Source organism: Poecilia reticulata, chromosome 22 (genome assembly GCF_904066995.2).
Source record: "Poecilia reticulata chromosome 22, P_reticulata-male-v2, whole genome shotgun sequence".
Classification (NCBI taxonomy): Eukaryota; Metazoa; Chordata; class Actinopteri; order Cyprinodontiformes; family Poeciliidae; genus Poecilia; species Poecilia reticulata.
In genome coordinates, this window is record NC_088851.1 from 18296494 (window position 1) to 18317170 (window position 20677).

General features: G+C 38.3%; 3 protein-coding genes across 6 annotated transcripts in view; 1 reads left to right on the plus strand and 2 right to left on the minus strand.

Moving 5' to 3' along the window:
* Nucleotides 1-514: 514 nt before the first annotated feature.
* Nucleotides 515-15010, plus strand: chrm5a (cholinergic receptor, muscarinic 5a). Of its 2 annotated transcripts, none has more exons than XM_008399395.3 (2): nt 515-2654; nt 11348-15010. In XM_008399395.3, exon 2 carries the CDS (start codon nt 11391-11393, stop codon nt 12993-12995), a length of 1605 nt encoding a protein of 534 aa, XP_008397617.1. In that variant the 5' UTR covers nt 515-2654; nt 11348-11390; the 3' UTR covers nt 12996-15010. The 2 variants fall into 2 exon arrangements, with proteins under 2 accessions (XP_008397617.1, XP_081459185.1); XM_081603059.1 differs by lacking the exon at nt 515-2654 and adding an exon at nt 7443-7532.
* LOC103458523 (fibrinogen-like protein 1-like protein) lies at nt 14887-17734 on the minus strand. Its single transcript, XM_008399394.3, has 2 exons — nt 16614-17734; nt 14887-15801 (listed from the first exon to the last, which is right to left on the minus strand). The coding sequence occupies exons 1-2, from the start codon at nt 16756-16758 to the stop codon at nt 15107-15109; spliced, it is 840 nt and encodes a 279-aa protein (XP_008397616.2). The 5' UTR covers nt 16759-17734; the 3' UTR covers nt 14887-15106.
* A 90-nt stretch (nt 17735-17824) lies between these two features.
* Nucleotides 17825-20677, minus strand: part of LOC103458521 (KATNB1-like protein 1) — a 36267-nt gene continuing 33414 nt past the window's right edge. For 2 of the 3 annotated variants that reach the window (XM_008399391.3, XM_008399390.3), the window contains exons 2-10: nt 20017-20129; nt 19879-19916; nt 19534-19810; nt 19339-19454; nt 19218-19268; nt 19049-19138; nt 18820-18924; nt 18175-18268; nt 17825-18090 (exon numbers count right to left, since the gene is read on the minus strand). In XM_008399391.3, the coding sequence (XP_008397613.1) occupies nt 18058-18090; nt 18175-18268; nt 18820-18924; nt 19049-19138; nt 19218-19268; nt 19339-19454; nt 19534-19810; nt 19879-19916; nt 20017-20124 (912 nt within the window). In that variant the 5' untranslated portion in view covers nt 20125-20129 and the 3' untranslated portion in view covers nt 17825-18057. Of the gene's footprint in view, nt 18091-18174; nt 18269-18819; nt 18925-19048; nt 19139-19217; nt 19269-19338; nt 19455-19533; nt 19811-19878; nt 19917-20016; nt 20368-20677 lie in introns of all 3 variants that reach the window. The other variant, XM_081603061.1, reaches the window with a different exon arrangement.

Sequence of the window (20677 nt, forward strand, 5' to 3'; positions counted from 1 at the left end):
GGGGGAGAGACCCGATCTCTTCGTCATTGTATGACCTGTATTTCTGTCAATGTAGTTTGATTTTGGAAAATTCGACTGAGCTATCTAGCTCAGTGAAGTGTCTCGTGAAACCGTTTTAAGTGTCTTAATTGTTCAATATCACCTATTAGAGGAGCTGATTAAGTCCATTTCCACATATTATAGTATAGTTAGTGAGTAAAAAATGCATGAGCCTTTCATAGCTTCTAAAATTTCTACAAGCCAAATCGATATGATGAAGCATCCGGAGCAGCACTGCTTGTATGTGTGCAACTCCATACATGTCTATGTGTTAGTGTGTAGATGTATTACATAAAACAATGCTGCAGCACTATAAAGTGTGAGCAGGTCAGCAGTTCAACAACAATGATGAGCCAGGTGTCTGTCCTCTGGCCTGTTGCCTGGAAATGACTTCAGATCAGCAGGTCAGGCCTGGTGTGTGTGTGTGCGTGTGTGTGTGTGTGTGTGTGGGGGGGGGGGGGGGGGGGGGGTTGGGGAGAGTGGAAGGCAACAGCGACATACGACACTCTGTGGAACAGATGTGCTGGGAACAGATTTAGCTGGGATTTTCATGTCAGCCGTTAATCGTGAGGCCGCAAACATATAGATTTAATCTAACAAGCAAAACCATTTCAGACAGACTGTTGCATTATGACAAATGTTGGGGGCTATGATGCATGTGTATTTTGTCCATTAACCAGGCTTTAGTACTCCCAGAGCAGTTTCATACTCGAGGTGAGAAAATACATCAGACTATTTTAAGAGTAGCGTCCTTATCTCAGGGATGGGCGATGTGTGAACAATCCTTTCAATATAAAATTTTTCATATGTCAATCTTTAATTTTTTGATGGTACTATTGAATGAGTTCTGGAGATTTCAACAGGTTATTTTTTTTTTTAATTAAAGATTTATTTTTAAAAGTTTAACAGGTCATCAAACACACAGCTGCCATGGGTGAATAAGAGGCATATCTTTAACTAAAATTGTCAAGCATAACAAAAATGGACATATTCTTTGGCTGATGTCAAATAACTAAAATATTGAAGTATATATTCTCACAAAAATTCTTCTATTTAGATCATTTTAAATATTGCTTTTTAAAGAATAGTTCATAAAAAATAAAAACATCTAAATTAATTGTTTTTTTATATTCTCAGACTAATGAAGGGAGCACTGCTGGAGCTGTACGACTCCGGATGAATCAGTGCCTCACCACCCATGAACCTCACTGCACGTCACAGCTGAATGTGAAGCAGAGAGGGTGGCAGCATCATGCTAGGTGATGAGTGATGTGCTGCAAGAGGGACTGGTGTACTTCAGAAAACTGGCAATATAATGAGGAAAGAGCATCCTGTTGTTAGTAACATGAACCTGAACAAATTAATTACAAATTTATCTGAAAAGAAAGTCTATATTTTGAAGTGTGGATTTTGCCTGTGTGGGTTCTCTCTGGGTTCTCCAGCTCAAAAAACATGACTGTTAGATTGATTGGTCTCTCTACATTTAGATATGTGTTAACAGCAGCCTGGTTCTACAATTGTTTTTCTCTGGCGCCTTATGAGAACTCCTGGAACAGATCAGCACCCATCATCCAGATTAAAACACACTTCGCACCCATGCAGACTTGCATGCACACGTTTAAAGACACACACACACACACACACACACACAATCACACAGAGTGCTATAGAAAGAAAACATCTGTCACATCTGCGCTGCTTATCTGGCCCAGCCATGTCAGTTTTCTCCCATGTGGGTTCATAGACAACATCAGCGTAGGACTGATGAATGTGTCCTATGATCAGCAGAGCTTGAGCTTCAGTCAAACTGTGACAGAATACAATCAAGGTAACTTTTTGCATTTCTTTTTGTAAGTAAAAGCACAATCCAACATTCAGCTCAGCTGCTAATCCACAGCGCTACTCCTTCTTCTGCCCTCAAACCTTCCAAAATGGACTCCTTGAAGCCACCCCCGCCCCCATTGCCCCGTCCACCCTCTGGAGTCCACAATGCCTGCTCACTGTGCCGAAACATGATGAACCATTCACCCCTATGGGAATTTCTCCTCCCAGCTTGCTAGCGTCAGCTACATCTGTGTCTGTCAGCCTGAGTAGTTCCAGCAGCGGCAGCATAGTGGCAGCAGCCGCGACTTGGCTCCGACATCAAGCTGCCTCTCTGTGTCATTCTGCTTTAACTTGCCGGAGAGGGAGCGCAGCGCATCTCGCTCTGCTCGCTCTTCAAGAAAAAAGTTCTGTTTTGTAATTTCTCTTTGGCTTCAGTGCAGATTTGTTTCAAATTCATGAATGAGAAAGGAAGGCAGCCTTGCTTTTAGAGGAGACTTTTTGGAGCTCTTTGGAGAGTGCTCTCCGTACGCAGGGATGCCCAAAGCGTTCCGCTGTCCACTCTGCCCTTCAGACTGTTTCTTCTCTCCCTCTCTGTTCAGACTTTCTCCTCCGGATCCCTTTGGCATGCAAGGGTCAAGTCAGCAGGATTTCTCTTCCACCAGAGTTCTCTTCAGCTGTGTTATGATCCTGTTCCTCGGTGCCACAATTGACCCAAAGGCTTCCCAGGCAAAACAAAGGGATTAACTGTGAACTTTGCTCCCTTGGACAGACAACACTGAGACATTATCAAAGTGAGTATATTTCTCCTTTTGTGTCTTTTTTTTTTCTTTTTTGTTTTACACCGGTGGCTTGCTCAGTCTCAAGAGAATCATGACTGATTAAACGTGCGCTTTTTGATTAATGCACAAAGGCATGACCTGAATTCAAGGGGAAAAGACGTCATGTGTGCACAAGGGCATGTCTGAGAGGAGATGTATTTTTAATGAAGCCTTTTAACCCTAATGAACAAAACAGAAGATGTGCTCCTGAAAAGATGTGTGTGTATTGTTTTTTTGTTGTTTTTTTTCTCAGTGACTTATCATTCACCAAATTGTATATTGCTGCTCAAGCGCTTCACATTTTTATTGTAATAAGTATAAATTACTGGCAAAAAAAAGGTGCACTTGGAAAAGTTTAGAAACAACATGTGCATTTTATTTCTGAAATGTATCTCTTTTTTTTGATGACGTAATCGCTCAGCTTCTGTGTTAATCTTCATCCAGCAGTTGCATATTTCTATAAGGATTATTAATCTGAAAATAGAACACATAGTTTTAAAGTTCTGTAATATTCCTCCTTGTTTTTTTCCTCAACCTTCTGTGTAAAATTCCAAACTTTTCTTTCCAGAATTTTCTGTATTTTTTTAAATTTTTTTTTACAAAAAATTTTTACAATACATTTTTGAAACAGCCACGTCTCACAACCATTCCTGCCCTGCCTTTTGATTAACTGGAAATGACAATACGGAGGGGGATTAAGCAGTGAAGCGTGATTTTAACGAGTCCTTCCCAGTCCCCACGGATCCTATGAGGTGTTGCAACAAATGTGGAAATAGTTCTGGGTCTCCTTTGAGGAAACCCATGAAGTAGTCGTCTCAACAGAGTTATGGTTTGGTGAGCTTATAAAAAGAATCACCAGATTGTGTTGGTGGAGAAATGTTTGGCTTCCAGTAGGTTTTGTCTTGCACACATGTGATGAGTTCAGAAAAATTCTGCCAATTAGTAGCAACATCAAAACAATGAAAAGCAAAAAAAATGGCCGACACAGACTCGTATCAAAGATTTTTTGGTGAGAACACAAATGATTTTATTGCCATGTCATTACTGAAATGAAGAGGCATTTGTGAAAGGTTGTAGATGATTTGAAAACATAACTCCCAGAGGCTTTCCGTGTTATCGCTTTATTCCCTTCAGCGGCTGCCAAATCCACTGTGGGGTACATAAGCGGATCATATTACTCATCTAATGATCCTGTTCATAATTTCTCATCGTAGGTTAGATCTACTTTGAGTTTACTTTTATCTTAAAATAATAGCTAAGACGAAACACTTAAACCCAAATATGATTTGTATAGAAAGAGTGAAATCCTTTAATGCCATTGCACAGTGCACAGAGCATTAAAAGCATGACCGATTGGAAGACAGGACAATACAGCAGTTCAAAAGTAAACTGAAAAGACAACCAGTGAAAAAACGTCTGTATCAATGGTAAGTCAAAAAGAAAATGAAGAGCTATTTGGGATAAGTAAAATTGCATGTGTAACAACCAAGCATCATTTATTAGGATTTAATGGTCTTGTTTTTTGTTTGTTTGTTTGTTTTTTGTTTTAATAGACCTGTTAACACCTTGACCCTCAGGAGAGTTGGGTTGTAATGTTTTCTGAAATATGGTGGAGAGAGTTTCCAGAACCAACAATCAACACTTTTCGTATAATCTGAAACATGAATTAGTTTTACAAAATCAGATTTAACTAAATGTGTCAATTTATACTCACTTTGAGCAATTTGTTCTCCATTCTCCTAAACTAAAATAAATTAAAAAACAAACAATCCATGGTTCAACTTTCCCGTTCACCAATTTCTATACATTAACATCTGACAACTTGAACGAGATGCTTTTCCTTTCCAGTTTATTTTTCATTGCAGTTGATTATTTTCATGAATGGGTTAAGCATCTTGTTATGACCAGGATGGAGGTCATAAAAATCCTCCATCCTGTAATTGAATTACAATGTATGTATATTATCTGAAAAGATTGTTACCCACTTTTTCCATTTATTTTTTAAGTTAATCACTAATCAAACCATAATAACTCTACATAACCCTCTTCTGGTAAAGAGAGGCACACAGCCTCACTTCCCCTTTCGGCCATTATGCAAACTGTATAGTTCATTATATTGCCGCTCTGATGTAACACAGCTTACATTGCTGAAAACATTTTCTAACAGTTAAAGTTTGAACAATTGGTAAAATAAAATCCTAAGTCAACTAATTACGTTTTTTTTTTGTTTTTGCGAAGAAGCTTGAGGCATTTTAGGACAGTGCAGGAACAAGGTGAGACCATCATTCAGTTCTTTGCTATCAGCAGTAATATTTCAGGAGCTTTTAATGCCTATAATCCTCTTTCTCTTCTGCTTCAGTGAAAGACTGAACCCAAACCAAAACTGATTCAAGGAATATATTTTTCCAGAAAGCTACATATGCTAGGATGTTAATCATGGGTCAGTGGGCTGACTGCAGTAAACACCAACCAGTGTGCCAAGGAGCTGTGGGCTGATTTGAAAACCATCCATAATCACTGCGCAGACACACACGACATCCTTTGGCTCCTTTGCTTTGACTCACTGCTCTGTCGTCGTCCACTTCCATCTTTAGTCTGCAAGCTACACACGATGTTGGCCTGCTTGAGCTGCTGTGCTACAACCAAAGCAGGGATGTACAGAAAGGTTACGGATGACTAGGAGCAGCGCGTGGTGAGGGCCATCATGCAGAGCTGCGGGACAGAAGCAGTGATGGCCAGGTGCCAAAGGACCTCAAGCCAGCCTTCAGCGCCCTAGCATGAAGACTCAGCGTGGATTTCTGCTACACAACCTGTCTTCACTCAAAAGCAGGACACTGTTAACTAACGGATCAATGTCCATTACTTATGCATAGCGAGCTAGCACAGTATTTCAGAAGGACATCTGATACTCTTAGGATGTATATATAATAAGGGAGATTCGGATTTCTTGGCCGGGGCAATGAGATTTTCTTGCACAATATTCCAACAGGTTTAAAACATTGTCTTTAGTAGAAAAATGCATTTCAACTAGTTTAAAATCCGGTTATGCAAGAACATCCTAAATACGAGCATGGAAAATTTATCGGCAGTACTGTTGCAGTTTTTTTTCTTCCTGCCCACGCAAGGTTAGAATCCTTCCCCCCAGTAATTTGTCACATGTGATACCAAACAGTATCCAAGCAATGCCCAAAAGCGGGTCACAACACACTATATATACGATTTATCAAGATGTCCGTACTCTGGGTTCCAGACGTACCATTAAAGTGCTTTCAGTCTTGGTTTAGAGGCTATTAGTGAACTTGACTTGTTCCACCTCTTGACCTCAAGAGCTTTTCCATTTGTGTATTCTGTTCATGAGTGTGCGTGTCCATGTGTGTGTGTTGGGAAACATTCATAACAATCCGGTTTTACATTTCATTTAACATAATCACTGTTTATGCTGTCCTGTTTATGTTCTGAAAAGTTCAAGTACTTTAACTGTGAAATTGCTCGTAAACAAAACTTTGCACAGCTTTCTCTATGCTACTACGATCTTTCGCATACCTTTAAAGTCCTGCGTATGCTAGATTTTCTAGATGTATTGTCATGGCTTACAGAAGAAAATACTTGCATCACTTGAAAGTTTTCCCAATTTGTGATGACACAACCAACGACTCAAATATATTTCATGACAATTTTACGGTTTTTAAAACAAGTCTATTTGTGTAATTTTTTTTGGCACATTTTGACTTTTTTTTTTTTACCTAATTTTGCCTCTTTTGTTTTTGCTCACTCAAACCACATTGATGCGTCTAAGAACACCAGTTTTCCAAAACAAGTTACCTCAAATGGAAAAAGGATATGGCCGACCTAACTTAACTTTGTTCTATTTGTAAATCATTTAAAATCAGTGGGATTAGTTATTTTTTTGAACTCAATGATCAGAGAAATTATTATGACTGCTACAAGTTGAGGGGAGAGTGTATATCTTAATTAAATGCATTCAAACTGTAAAGGAATATATGAAAAACATTTTTTGTAAAAACTATTTTTAAATATTTGATGACACAAACTTTCAGAAATACAAGTGAGCTTGGATACTTTTTTCTTTCAACAAGCAGCATTATCATTACAATTTTTTTGTTACTTTATGAAAAAAAGTTTGACAATGTGGTGGTTCTTCTAAATCTATTAAGTGAGCTAGTAGTCATTAATAATTCGGTAATTAATGTTCAAAACTACATTTTGTTGCTCAGAGTGTATGTTTATTGTATGGAACCTCTACCTCCATTGCACGTATTGCTAAACAGGTTTTTTCAGGGATTGCTCTCTATTTTGCTCCACCTTCCAATCAACTCTGACCAATTCTTTGTCCTGGCTGAAGTGAATCATTCTCACAGCATAATGTGGCCATTCTCATGTTCATTCTTTATGGTGTGTTAACTGTGATGTGCATAGTCAGTTTCTGTCTCACCGGACAAGATCACCTTCTTCCACGTGTTTCCTGCGTTGTGGCTGGTGGAAAAGTTTGAACAGGTCTTTCTAGTTAAGCTATAAAATCCGTCTGTGCTATGCCTCTTTAACAGTAATACTGCAATTCAATGGCACTAGGTTCTGTTGAAACAATACAAATTAAATGAAATGTATTGTGCTTTATTTGGAGCTTCATGTCATTCCTTAAATTTTATTTCTCACACTGATAGATCATCTTTCAGGAACAAAAATGGAGTAAAAGAAAGTCCACACTGGAGCAACAGAGGAATCGCCCAACCCTTTGCTGTAATCATATCTGTAAAATTGTCCCTGGCATTTTTGATTCAGTGGTCTCAGCCAGGTGAGACCAGTGTCTCCAAAACCAGAGGATTACTTTTGGTAAGAGAAAAGGGAGGGGTAATATTACTGTTGTAAGTTGAAATTATTTCATTTTTTATGTTATTATTTTAGCTTTTTAGCCATTCACATACCTTCCAAGGCTTTAAGGTCACAGGTTACTCAGCTGAATATAATCCTCACACCTTCCTGACCCAGTAAATACTTTTCAGACTTAGGTTTGCCCTCACTGATAAACTCATGGTGCTGTCCGTGGTGCTGGTTTAGAAAGATAAAACGGTTGGATCATTTTCTTCTCTCTTTTTGTTTCTTGGTTACACAATTATTTCTTATATTTGTGTGCAACATCAATTTAGAATGAGCCATTTAAGATCTTTGTCACTCACAGTTTGAGAGATTTCTAATAAAAACCAGATCTGACAAAGAATAATAAAATGTAACACTCATTGTGCATTTTTTGAGCTCATTTCACGAGGAAAACTTGTGCACACAGCACGTCACAATACTGGAATGTTATTTGTGTGCCTCTTGGATGGCTGATGGAATGCTGACCTTGCACTGTTAAAGAAAGGCTTTTGAAAGCAGGTATTTCTCAAGTAATAGATTTTGATTACAACCATTGCTTTGGGCTCTTAAATTGGACTGTTAAGACAAATTTTCCTTCCTCATGCATCTCTATTTGATCAATTTAACATTTTATACAAACCCCCTTACACTGCAATTACAGTTTCAAGTGTGAAATGTCTTATAAAAAAGTTCCATCAACTCAAAGCAGCTTCCCTGTCCTTGCTGTAGAAAAGCATTCATGTTGCAAGTTGTTACCACCAGAATCGTCCACAGTGAGGATGATGTGCTCAAGAGAATGTGCAGTGTAAGTTACATTTTCCGTTTTGCATGTGGGCTAAAAAAATCTATTTGCTCTCATCTGTCAAGATTAGCTTCTTTTACCACTTCCCCAATGTAGTTTATGACAAACTATACTGGCTTTTATGTAGCAATATTTTTTGTCTTGCTGCTACTATATAGACGGTGGGTATGTGAATCAAACTTAACACTTGGCCTGTTAATAGAGTCTTCCACTTGCAAAACTCTGCAGCTTTATGGGCCTTTTGGATAAGCTAGGCAATTCGATTATGTTGTATTTCATGTTAGAATGTCGAGCTACTGAATCCACATGTATGTCATACTCTTAGTTGTAAAACATGCATCATTTTGATTGCACTTTGCAGTTAAGGGCTAGGCTAGGTTCCATTGATCTATCATTGAAAATCCCAATAAAACACACTGAGATTTGTGGTTGTGCGACCACATGTGAAAGATTTCGCATAAATATTTTTGATAGGCACTGCTTCGCATACAAATGTTTCCTTCTTGCAACAAATACCAGACTATGACAGCCTGTGTTATTTTCAGAAACCTATTCTGTTTAGTACCCCAGAGAGCATTTAACTGTCCTAATATACAATTTCCTATTGTAGCATTTTGATTAAAACCCCCAAACAAGGCAGGTCGGTTTGAAATGGAAGAGGGCAGTGTTGGTCAACAAGGAAATGAATGTCTGTTTTTACACAGCCAATTTCTCCAGCGTGGTGCTATTTGACCGCTAAGGGAATAATGTGAGAAGCTATCAGTGCCTACATGTGTGTCAGTACTCTGAGTGACTGACCGGCTGAAAATGCAATTGCTTCAACCCACACAGAGTTTTGTGTTGTTTTTCTTTTCTTTTTTTTTCTTTTTACAATTTTTTCTATCAATCTTGGGCTCATTGTTCATCCACATTGAGAGCCTCAGGGAGCCTTCAACAACTGGTGCACGGTTCATTTTCAACCATTTTGGAACTGGGAAGGTCACACACAACTTACAGAGGCTGAGTTGGAATATGGCAAATGGAAATTTCTCATTTTAGGAAGATTGAGAGACACGGCTCAAAATCATGACTCCATCTGACCAGTTGGCTGGAGATTTTTGTGAGGGAGTGGAAAACATGCTTGGAAAAGGCAGATACATATAACAGTTCATTAACTTAAGTGGCATTATGGCCCAGTTAAGCACGTTGTTGCACTCTGTTTTTATTCCCATTCGATTTTTTACATTTGCTAGGAAGGTGATGCTGCTTTAAAACCTGTAACAACCTTCACAATCACAACAATATTGCATGGCACTATAATTTGATTTTACATAATTAAATTTAATGTGGAAACTTAGAACCATATGCTATCTAGCTGGCTTGTCTCCAAAAGATTTATATAGGTAGGCATAAATGGCTCACTATTGCAAGAAAACGTCAGACTTCACATTCATGTGCTTGAGGTTTTGTTAGAGGGTCTCTGCTGCCCTCTACTGGTAAGAAATAGTAAAAGGCGTCATGTGATAAAGTTTTTCCACCCAAAAATGGTGATGAAATCTATCTATCTATCTATCTATCTATCTATCTATCTATCTATCTATCTATCTATCTATCTATCTATCTATCTATCTATCTATCTATCTATCTATCTATCTATCTATCTATCTATCTATCTATCTATCTATCTATCTATCTATCTATCTATCTATCTATCTATCTATCTATCTATCTATCTATCTATCTATCTGTCTGTCTGTCTGTCTGTCTGTCTGTCTGTCTGTCTGTCTGTCTGTCTGTCTGTCTGTCTGTCTGTCTGTCTGTCTGTCTGTCTCTCTCTCTTAGGAGACAAATTTCTTGATACTTGTTCATAACAAAGTTAATCAAAGTCAAATGCCTTTGTGTTGAGTTCAGACTTTAAATAACTTTTTAACTGACTCTTTTGACATGTTATAACCATTTAAGAAGCCACTTTGGGAAAGGGCATTTTTCAGCATGTTTAATGACTTCATCATTTGAAAGATTGAGCCATTCATAGTATTTAGCCACATAAGTATGAAGCTCCATGGTGATTCTCATACAGTCCTTTACATTTCTACTGCAAACCCCACAGACTCTGGTATCTGAAGCACTTGTGGAAAAACCTTCTCAGAAAAAGCCTTTCCCTATGCTTCACCAGTAGAGGGCAACAGAGAGAGACTCAGGCTCTCTTACAATAGTGAAATATCTGTTCCTAAAACAGCTTAAAGCAATAATAATATCCACACAATACATTTTTAGATCAGTCAAAAAGCATTTTGAGCTTCTGTGGTGTTAAATTTTGAGTCTGCTGAACATCAGAATGGTTATTGGTATGGTTGCCACTGATAGTATTTCTGAAGAGAGTAGCGTCTGTGCATGCAGAACCCAGTCTTAACTTTTGAGATTTCTAGAAGGTTGGAAACACGATCCTTGAATATTTTCAGACTGTCAGAAGCTGAAAAACACACCAGGAGGAAACAGAGCAACTTGTCATTTTCTCAGCAATCACCCGCTGTTACTGAGACCATTGCTCACTTTAGAAGTCTGAATGAATCTCCAACATACCTTGAAGATAGCTAACTTTGTGTCCTCATTTTCTTGTGCATCACAAGTCACAATGAAGAGTTGTTACTACGCAACCTGGTAGTGCTCATGAATAGTACATGCAGCCATTAGAAAAAGATAAAATGTTTGAGTTTGTTTAGCACTGATCAAGCTAAAAATGTATATCTCAATGTCACTATCTCAGAATCAGCCAAGTCTATACCTCTGTGCAATTCAAATCATTATACCTCCCTACAGATATTTGAAACTCCTGTGAAATAGCAATAGAAACAATGCCAAGTAAATTCAAACATATTTTTAGTAATGGGTAGAACATATAACTTGTCCTTTTCTTAGCATATGAAGTTTTACAATTTGATACAATATTAAACTAATGTATACTTTGGGAGGCAGAGATGTTACATTTCTTTTTTTTTCTTTATTTCAGATGCTTTTGCCTCACGTGGAAGATCCAAACATGCTTATGATGGATGGACGCCTGTAATATCCAGAAGACCATGGAAGGAGAAAACCTAGTTAACTTCACCAGAAATAACACTACAAAAGACGTCCACCTGGTCACTCACAGTCTTTGGGAGGTGATCACCATTGCGACTGTGTCTGCCATTGTCAGCCTCATCACCATTGTGGGCAATGTTCTTGTAATGGTCTCCTTTAAAGTCAATAGTCAACTGAAGACAGTGAACAATTACTACCTACTGAGTCTGGCAGCAGCAGACCTCATCATAGGGGTTTTTTCCATGAATTTGTACACCTCTTACATCCTGATGGGCTACTGGGCTTTAGGGGACCTGGCCTGTGATCTGTGGTTAGCATTGGACTACGTAGCCAGTAATGCCTCTGTCATGAACTTGCTTGTGATCAGTTTTGACAGATATTTCTCCATCACTCGGCCTCTGACTTACAGGGCCAAACGGACTCCTAGACGAGCTGGAATTATGATAGGTTTAGCTTGGTTGGTGTCTCTGATTTTGTGGGCCCCACCTATTCTTTGTTGGCAATATTTTGTTGGGAAAAGAACTGTTCCTGAAAGGCAATGCCAAATTCAGTTTTTCTCTGAGCCCGTTATAACATTCGGGACAGCAATTGCGGCCTTTTATATTCCTGTGTCGGTTATGACAATCCTCTACTGTCGGATCTATAAGGAGACAGAGAAGAGGACAAAAGATCTGGCGGAACTTCAGGGGGTTAACTATCAATTGGACTCTGGTGAGGCACAGCCTCAGAAGACCATCATAAGATCATGTTTTAGTTGCAAACTAAGATCAACTTCACATGATCAGAACCAAGCTTCCTGGTCATCTTCCAGCAGGAGCCATGCCAAATCCACTGGATCCACTAGTGATGAGTGGTCCAAAGCCGGTCAGTTGACCACCTTCAATAGCTATGCCTCCTCTGAGGATGAGGACAGGCCAATGTCTCCGGTGGGGCACAAGCCCTCAGTCAGGAATCAGGCTTGCGAAGCAAACAGAATCATTGTGGGCAGTGAGAGTGAGCAGCTCAGCAGTTTTGATGACGACAGCTTCTTCCAGGCACGTCCCAAAAGCAGCTCTCAGAAGAGTAGCAAATGTGTGTCCTACAAGTTTAAACCTGTCCCCAAAGATGCTCACGTGGAACACCAGAGCAAAAACGGAAACACCAAGTTGGTGTCCTCAACGTTCTCCTCGGCTGAATCTATGAGCGTTCCCTCGACCTCCTCAGTGTCCAAGCCTACAGATACATCTCTGAAAAGCCAGATCACCAAGAGAAAAAGGATGGTGCTGATCAAAGAAAGGAAGGCAGCTCAGACTCTCAGTGCTATCTTACTGGCATTCATCCTTACATGGACCCCTTACAACATCATGGTGTTGATTTCCACCTTCTGCTCAGACTGTATCCCACTCTCCCTCTGGCACCTGGGCTACTGGCTGTGCTATGTCAACAGCACCGTTAACCCCATGTGCTATGCCCTGTGCAACAAGAACTTTCAAAAGACATTCCGCATGCTGCTGTTCTGCCAGTGGAAAAAGAAAAGGATTGAGGAGAAACTGTACTGGTATGGACAGAACCCTGCAGTTAACTCCAAGCTCACATGAATGACTTTTTTTGTAAGGTATGGGATCTTACCAACTATCTTGGCTTTGTAAACTTGGACTCTACATGTTAGTGTTAATCAATTCATCTGGTGTCATGAAGAGTAACTGCTGCTAAAATCCTTCAAAAAGAATGACTATATACAAACATCAAACTTTTTCGCATTTTGTCATTTAACTGAAAACTCCATTGTTTTCTACTGGGATGTTTTGTAGGAAGGTGACACAAAGCAATTTTCAATGGTAAGGTGGAAAGACAATGTTTTAACAATAAATAAAAAAAAATCTAAATTGCAGCATGCATTTGTTTTTCACCATTTGCTGCTATCGTGTTTCTCAACCCTGGTCCTCAGTGCCCCCCTGCTCTGCATGTTTTAGATGTGCCTCTATTCCAGAACAGCTGATTCAAGTGATTGCATGACCATCAAGTTCTGCAGAAGCCTGTTAATCACCCAGAGATACAATTCAGGTGTGTGGCAGAAGGGAAATACCTAAAACATGCAGGACAGGGGGGCGGTGAGGACCAGGGTTGAGAAACAGTGATCTAAACAGTTCAACTGTAACTCTGGTTGCATGTTTCAGGTCATCGTTTACCCAGAAGATAAACCTCTGCTCCAAGCAAGTTTCTCTTTTTTTTTTGCAGTCTCTGATAGGTTTACTTCTGGGATTGACTTATATTTAGCTTCATTCGACTTCCAAAAAACATAATTAATCCCCATAGTATAGTGCTGCTATGACCACGTTTCTCCATGGGAACGATGTGTTCAGGATGATGTGTGGTGTTAGTTTTTCTCCACAATGGTCTGCTGCAACCTACTTGGCTGGTGGCAAACTGGAAATGTTCTTACGGCTTTCTGTTAGCAATATTTCTTCCCCAGTGCTATCATACAAACCTCCTAGGTTTTCTCAGAACATCTCTGCTAATATTGAGATTAAATTACACAAATTTACTAATAAAGTGATATTTGATAACAGTTGGACGCACTGGATATTTTCTGAGTATCAGAGTAAAACAGTAAAACACAGTGAGTATAGATGCATACCTGAGTAAGGATATATATATAAATAACCAGTTAAGAACCAGGTATCAAACCTTATCCAATCCAAGACACAATTATCAATTATGTGCACTTCTTGTCATATAAAATCTCACAAAAAACAGTTTTTTTCTGTTGTAATGTGACAAATTGTGAAAAAGTTTGAAAGGTTTAACTACTTCAGAGAAACTGTAAATGTGACATTGTAAATAAGTTTAAAAATAAAATCACATTTCCCATCAGATTCATAATCAAGGCATGCTGTGCATTTTGTTACATATTAGCAGCTAGACGCAATTTGGCAACCTAAAATCCGATAACTTTTTAACAATATTGTGTTGCTAGCTAGATTTAATTTTGAAGGGCTAATGTTTTACATGTTCTATTGTTTGAACATTTAATATCTGTATTTGATGATAATTACAGGCTTTTACATGCTTGTCTCTGTGCTTTGTCAGACAATTAAATATAAATTCGGCTCCACTTGTCATACTGAGGATGCTTTTTAAGACAAACTTGTAGATCAATCTAAATGACTTGCTTTTATTGTCAATGTTTACAGTAGGAGGGAGGTTGGGGAATACCAACTTTTATTGCTGTCATCCTCAGGATTAGGTTTTTCACTGGCATCCAAAAACAACTTTTTATTCAAAATGCTGCTAAATCATATATTTCCTGCATTTCTGGCCAACCTGTAACATACTGTGGATTTTTTTTTCACTGAGTTTATTTTCTTAAAGTATAAGCTATTATCTTACACAATTAATTTTCTACAATTTTGGGAATTACTGATATCCTTTGCTCTGGCAATACATATGGATGTGAACTGGAGAAAAATGTTAAGCCTACAATGTACAGACGTTTGTCCTTTTTATTTTTTATTTTTACTGTGCTTCAAGTTTGTGAAAAAAAAATATTCTGGTTCCTTACAGTATTTTGTTGTTGTTAACGATATTTCTTAATAAAATGTGAGAAAATAAATATTCATGTGAGTGCCTATTATCAACAAAGACACATTTGTCACCATCTGTGTTGTTACTTATGGACTCAAATTTGATGCAAATTCTGAGAATGTCTTTAGAGCTCATCGTTCTTGCAGTGTGCACTGTGAATCACTTTAACTGTTTCTGAAGGTCTCACCATCATCCATGCGTACTTGCACAGTTTCTCCTTGTTGCAGTCCTTTTGCCAGTAAATGACATTCCTGCGATTCAAATTTGCACCAGCACAAGCATCATACCACCAACCACCTCCTGGCACACCTTGAAACTCCAGCTTGGCACAGTTTTGGAAATAGTTATCATTGTCTCTGTCTTTAGTCGTAAACTTCTGGTTGTCGTGAAGGTAATTTTCTGTGTCTAGGGTCAGAGCATCCACAGCTGATCCCTGGAATAACCCCAGCCTCAACCTGTAGCCTGTTGATTCATCCTCGACTTGAAAGGGATCATACTCTCCCGTCTTGGTGACAGCATCTCTGTCTACGAGCTTCACTCCCAGTTTATAGCGGGCAGGGCCTCGAGTGAGCTCATAGAGGTACTCGTTCCCAAGCCAGTGATCTCCCGTGACATCTCCAAAGCCGTTCTTGTACTCATCCCAGGTGCGATCAAAATCCACACTGCTGTTGACAGTGATATGCTGAACCACGGTCCAGCCTCCGTCCTGCATGGCACAGTAGGCCACAACTGGGGAGTTATGTGGTTTGATCAGGTAGACCCCATCTCTGGCTGTTCCTGAAGAGGCCATGAGCATTTCATGGCAGTCTCTGGGCAACACTGTGGAGAAATAAGTGAGAAAATAGCAACTGAGTCAATAGCCCTAAAAGCTTTTTACATTTCTCTCCTTAACACCTCAAATTTCAATGTATTTAATAGGATTTTAAGTGGTAAATCAGCACAAAGTTGTGCAGTTGCAAAAATATAAGGAGAAATTGGGTTTCAAAAGTAAATACTTTTATTTATCTTAAGCAAGTTTTATTTATATCTATAAGACTGTACTGTATTTGTGTTATATATTAGCATGTTTATCTTTTAGATTTATTTCTGTTTTACTTTGTATGATTTAAGTTGAATATTTTTAGCTCTAAAATCTTCATATTACATTTCTTCTGTTTCCTCCCAACACAGTTGCATTTTCTCAGTTGCTTTTTTTTTTTGCCAATTCATTTTATAATAACCTAACTTTAAAATTTATAGCATGTAAATATCCTACTTTGTAAGAGTTTGCCAAATTAGTCATTTTATTTAAGATAAACAGGCAAATTTCAAAAAGCCATCATTTTTCTCAAAACCAACTGTTTGGTAAGTCATCTCATCTAAGATGTACAATTAAAAGAACACTTATCACCAATAAGTCACTAAATGATTTCATTTGCAACCTGGAATTTGACCATCCTCCACAACAATAACACAGATAATTTGTGATAAAGTTGATTCATCTATGGGAAACAGTCCTACTTGTGTGGTTGTTCTGCCAAATCTTCAACTTTATACTAAGAATTGGTAAAATTATCCAGATCTTTAGCTTCTTAAGACAAATAACAATAGGAGAAGTCAAAATGATAGTGAAAACCTAAACAAATAAATACCTTTCATCCCGCGGTTCAAGACCTTGTGGTGTTCATCCATGGGAAGAAGATTGAGATTCTCAGCTTGGAGGTTTTCCATGTTAGCTCCAGCTGCACAAAGGAGCAGCATTGTAGCCACTGCCAGCAGCCAGCATCTCCACTTCATCCTTCACTCTTTGACAAATAGGTTAAGCTTGTCGTCTTATCCAGTTAAAAGATTTAGAAACCTCTTCCAGGATTCTCAAATGAAACTCTACTTGAACTGTCTAAAAATAGGAACGCTTTCTTATAATTAAGGAATGCAGCGAAGACATGTTAATCCCAAATATTCTTACATCTGAGTGCAAACATGATTGCAGAGTTCAGATTGGGAGTCCGGTAAATATCGTTCTCCCCTGCCCACTTGTATCTGGACTTTGGTCTCTGGTTCACATCACAAAACAGACACCACCCCTGCACTTATCTATGTGTGATAAACCCACATATCATTGCATGAATTCAATCACTTCAGCATTGCACATGGGGCTGAAGTCCAGATGAGGTTTATAACACTATTGGGGAAGAATCTCAAAGTTTTTCTAACTAAACTGGGATCAGTCACATTTCAACAAATATATAATTTGGCACAAACATGGTCAAAAAAAGTCCATGTTAGAAAAGTTTAATGAGCCAAGCAAAAGAGAGAATGTTTCAGCATTCCTTCTAAGATTATCCAATTTCTGAGAGCTGTCTAACAATGGCCTATCCAACTCTCAATGTGATTAGCTGAACTTTTAGAAGTGCTGCGTGTTCAGAATTACTCTGTGGTGCACCTGGCAAAGTAATGGCATTGAAGAATGTTTTACAGAAAAGACAGGTAATTTAAAATGTTATTTGAATCTAGGAACTGGAGTTTATTTTCCAACCTATGATCCAAGATATGTCACTGTTTGTCTTAGTTACAGCTGATTTCTGTCCCCCTTTGCACTGGCATTACATGGTTGCTGAAGAAATATGTATAAAATTAACTGAGCATTAAGCGTTACATCAATTAAGATGGATAAAACTCATCAATTCCTCCCAACAATTGTTGAAACGAGTCGAGTTCCATGTTTGGTTATGTTACAGCACAGTGCTTGCATAAGTAAGAATCATTGCTCCAGTCTCTCAATAAGAAAATCTATTTTAGATCTGTGTTTTAAGAAACTCCAAAAATAAGTTATGTCTAAGAAAAACAGGACAAAACATAAATGTAAAATTCAAAGTCATTTTTATTCTTTTCACCGTGGCACTTAAACAGAACCAATCAACATTTGCCTACTTTCAGAATGATTTTGTACCTTAGTGTACCTTCACTGTTGCTCTGAAATCTTAGTGATACATGCAGCAAATCTGCAATGCAACTGAAAAGATTTTAATTTAAGAGAATAAAAGCTAATGGGTTTCTTCTCATTACTTCATGAAGTTATTTTGATCCTCCTGGGTGTCAACGAAGTTGAAAGAGATAAGACTCAACAACCTGAGGAAGGAAAATGATGGAAATATAATTGCTGAATAACAAATATTTCTGAAATGAGATCCATTAAAATACATGTATCCTTACTTTGGCCATGTCTTCTGCCTGACCTGTAGTAGATTTTAAAAGAGGTTCCTGTTGCCATAATTCCCAAAGTTGTTGGTTAAAAACCTGAAAATTTCTATGAAGGAAAAGAAGAGAGAAATTTTTTAGGTGGTCTATTAACCTGCAACCACTAATTTCACACATATAAATAGTGTGAAATTATTGTTGAAATAAATATAAATTATAAGTTTGAAGGTATAAAGTCAAATCGCCTAAAAATGAGAAATGACCTTTATGTCCATATTCATATTATTCTCATAAACAGGAAATATTTCCACAAAGAAAACACTCCGATACATTCTGCAGCATTTTGTTAAAATGAATATAACCGTGTTGGAAAATTATGTCCATTCTGAAATCAACCCATTCCTAATCTCAGGTATTTATTGAGTGAACCTCTACAATCCACCTTTGCCTTTCCTTCTAAAAGGGTGATAAACATTAAGGCATTCGATCACATGATCATATCTTATCCCAGTAAATGATCCAGTCATTATTTCCTCTAGTAATTGAAGTTCATCATTATATATTTTTTTGTTTAACTGTTGTTTCTTTAAATAATATTCTGTGTTTTGCATTTCAGGGTCATTATTTGAATATGGCAAAGATCATCAAAGCAATATTTACTCATCCAGCAGAGGTTGAGTTGATCCATTGTAACCACTTGTTTGTAGTTCTTCCCACCAGTTCTTTAAAACGGAACATATCCATTTAAAACCAACAATCCGATACCTACAAGGAAACAAATCAATCTCGAATAAGTCCAGTTCCTGTATGATCCCTGCTGTAATACAAATTTTTTAAATATATATTTTAGTCTTTCGATATTATAAAACTAAGCAACAGAATCACTCACTCTTCATAGGGAGTACTGAGGACTTTTCTAACCAAAGGAAAAAGGTCAACACAACAGCCAATGTTAATCCTGGGCGAGTCCTCATCAATGCTGCGGAACAACAAGAACATAGTCTGAATTTAATGTTCTCGTCAGCGTTTTGAAGATTTCTGTATAAAGCAAAGCGTACCACTTGCAAATAATTGGCAGAAAATCAACAATCACACCAGTGTCCTGGATTCTGTAGAAAGAAAATGATGTAAGTGTATGCTGAAATTCTGCAGGACTGAAAACAAAACTTCAGTACATACTTTAGAAAATATGTCAGCAGTTCCCCAACATTTCTCCTCCACAATGTTAAAGCCACCTTGAGTCTCAGATTTCTTCCAAACAAAACATCAGACATTGTGCTGTGATCCTTTCTGAGCTGAGAAAACAAACTATAGTTCAGACAGTGCCACACAAAACCAAGCACGGTACAAGAATGTGTGGTCAGTGACAGTTACCTCAGTGAGTGTATAGTAGTCAGACTGTTCAGAACCAGTTCCACTGGTTTTGTAATTATTATTGGCATTTGTTGAGATGTCTGATGGCTCATTAAAGTATGTTTCTCGTTGTGTGGCTTGTGGGCATTTCATATCGTTTTCCTTGTTTGCTGCATCAAAACCTCTCCCGGGTCCGAGCTGCTTTCTTCGAGCTACAGTCAGGTGATGGGTCTTCCTTTTACACGACACCACCCGCTTCACTCTGCCCGCACTGTTACCAGACCTGCTAACTGGATGCCTGGTAAAGGGAAAATAGTCAGAGAACCTGGACAAGAAGTACAATCCAACAATCCTAAGGAAGCACACCTCTTTCTGTTGAAATCCTCATGTTTATCATAATCCGCCTGTGATAAGAAATATGTGAGAATATTAGGGGCTCTGATTAATTACCCAAAAAGTCCAAGCAATCACAAATAGGTTCATGCATCATTTGATTCAGCTGACCTCTTCAGAGTTTCTCCTGCGAGCATAGCTTACTGTGTACTGTGCTTCATCATAATGGAGGACATGGTTAGGATTGCGATCTCGCCTGTCTTTACTGCTGGAGTCCATCAAATCTGTGTAGAGAAAACAAAATTATATGACACAGGTATGTGTTACGGCCCTGGGCCTTGTTGGCTGGGCTGCAGGTGTCTTGTTGTCTGTCTTTGTGCTCCTCCCCTTTACAGGTGCTGCTGATCAGGTTGACTGGGAGGAGTATTTGAACCTGGCTGTCTCCGTCTTCTGGGTCGCCTTCAGTGTCCACTCTGCCACTTGACGCTTGTGGTGTTTTGTTGCCAGGCCTCAGCTCCCCTCCTTTTTGCACATTTGAGTTTGTCTTTGTTTTGGCACTTCAACACTTCCATATGCATTCATACAACACATCCAAGCATTTGCATTACACCACTGATACTGATATCCACAATCCATTGTTGTTTTTGTTAATAAATATTCATATTTCTACACTTTAACCCCTGCATGGTCTGCCATTTTTTTTGTTTTATGTTTTTTTTTTAAACCAGACTTGTGTCCATAAGGATAAAATAGTTTCTAGTACTGGACTTCTACTAATTAAAAAAAAAGTTATATCTGTGGAAAAAGAATCTTATAAAAAAATGCTTTAAGT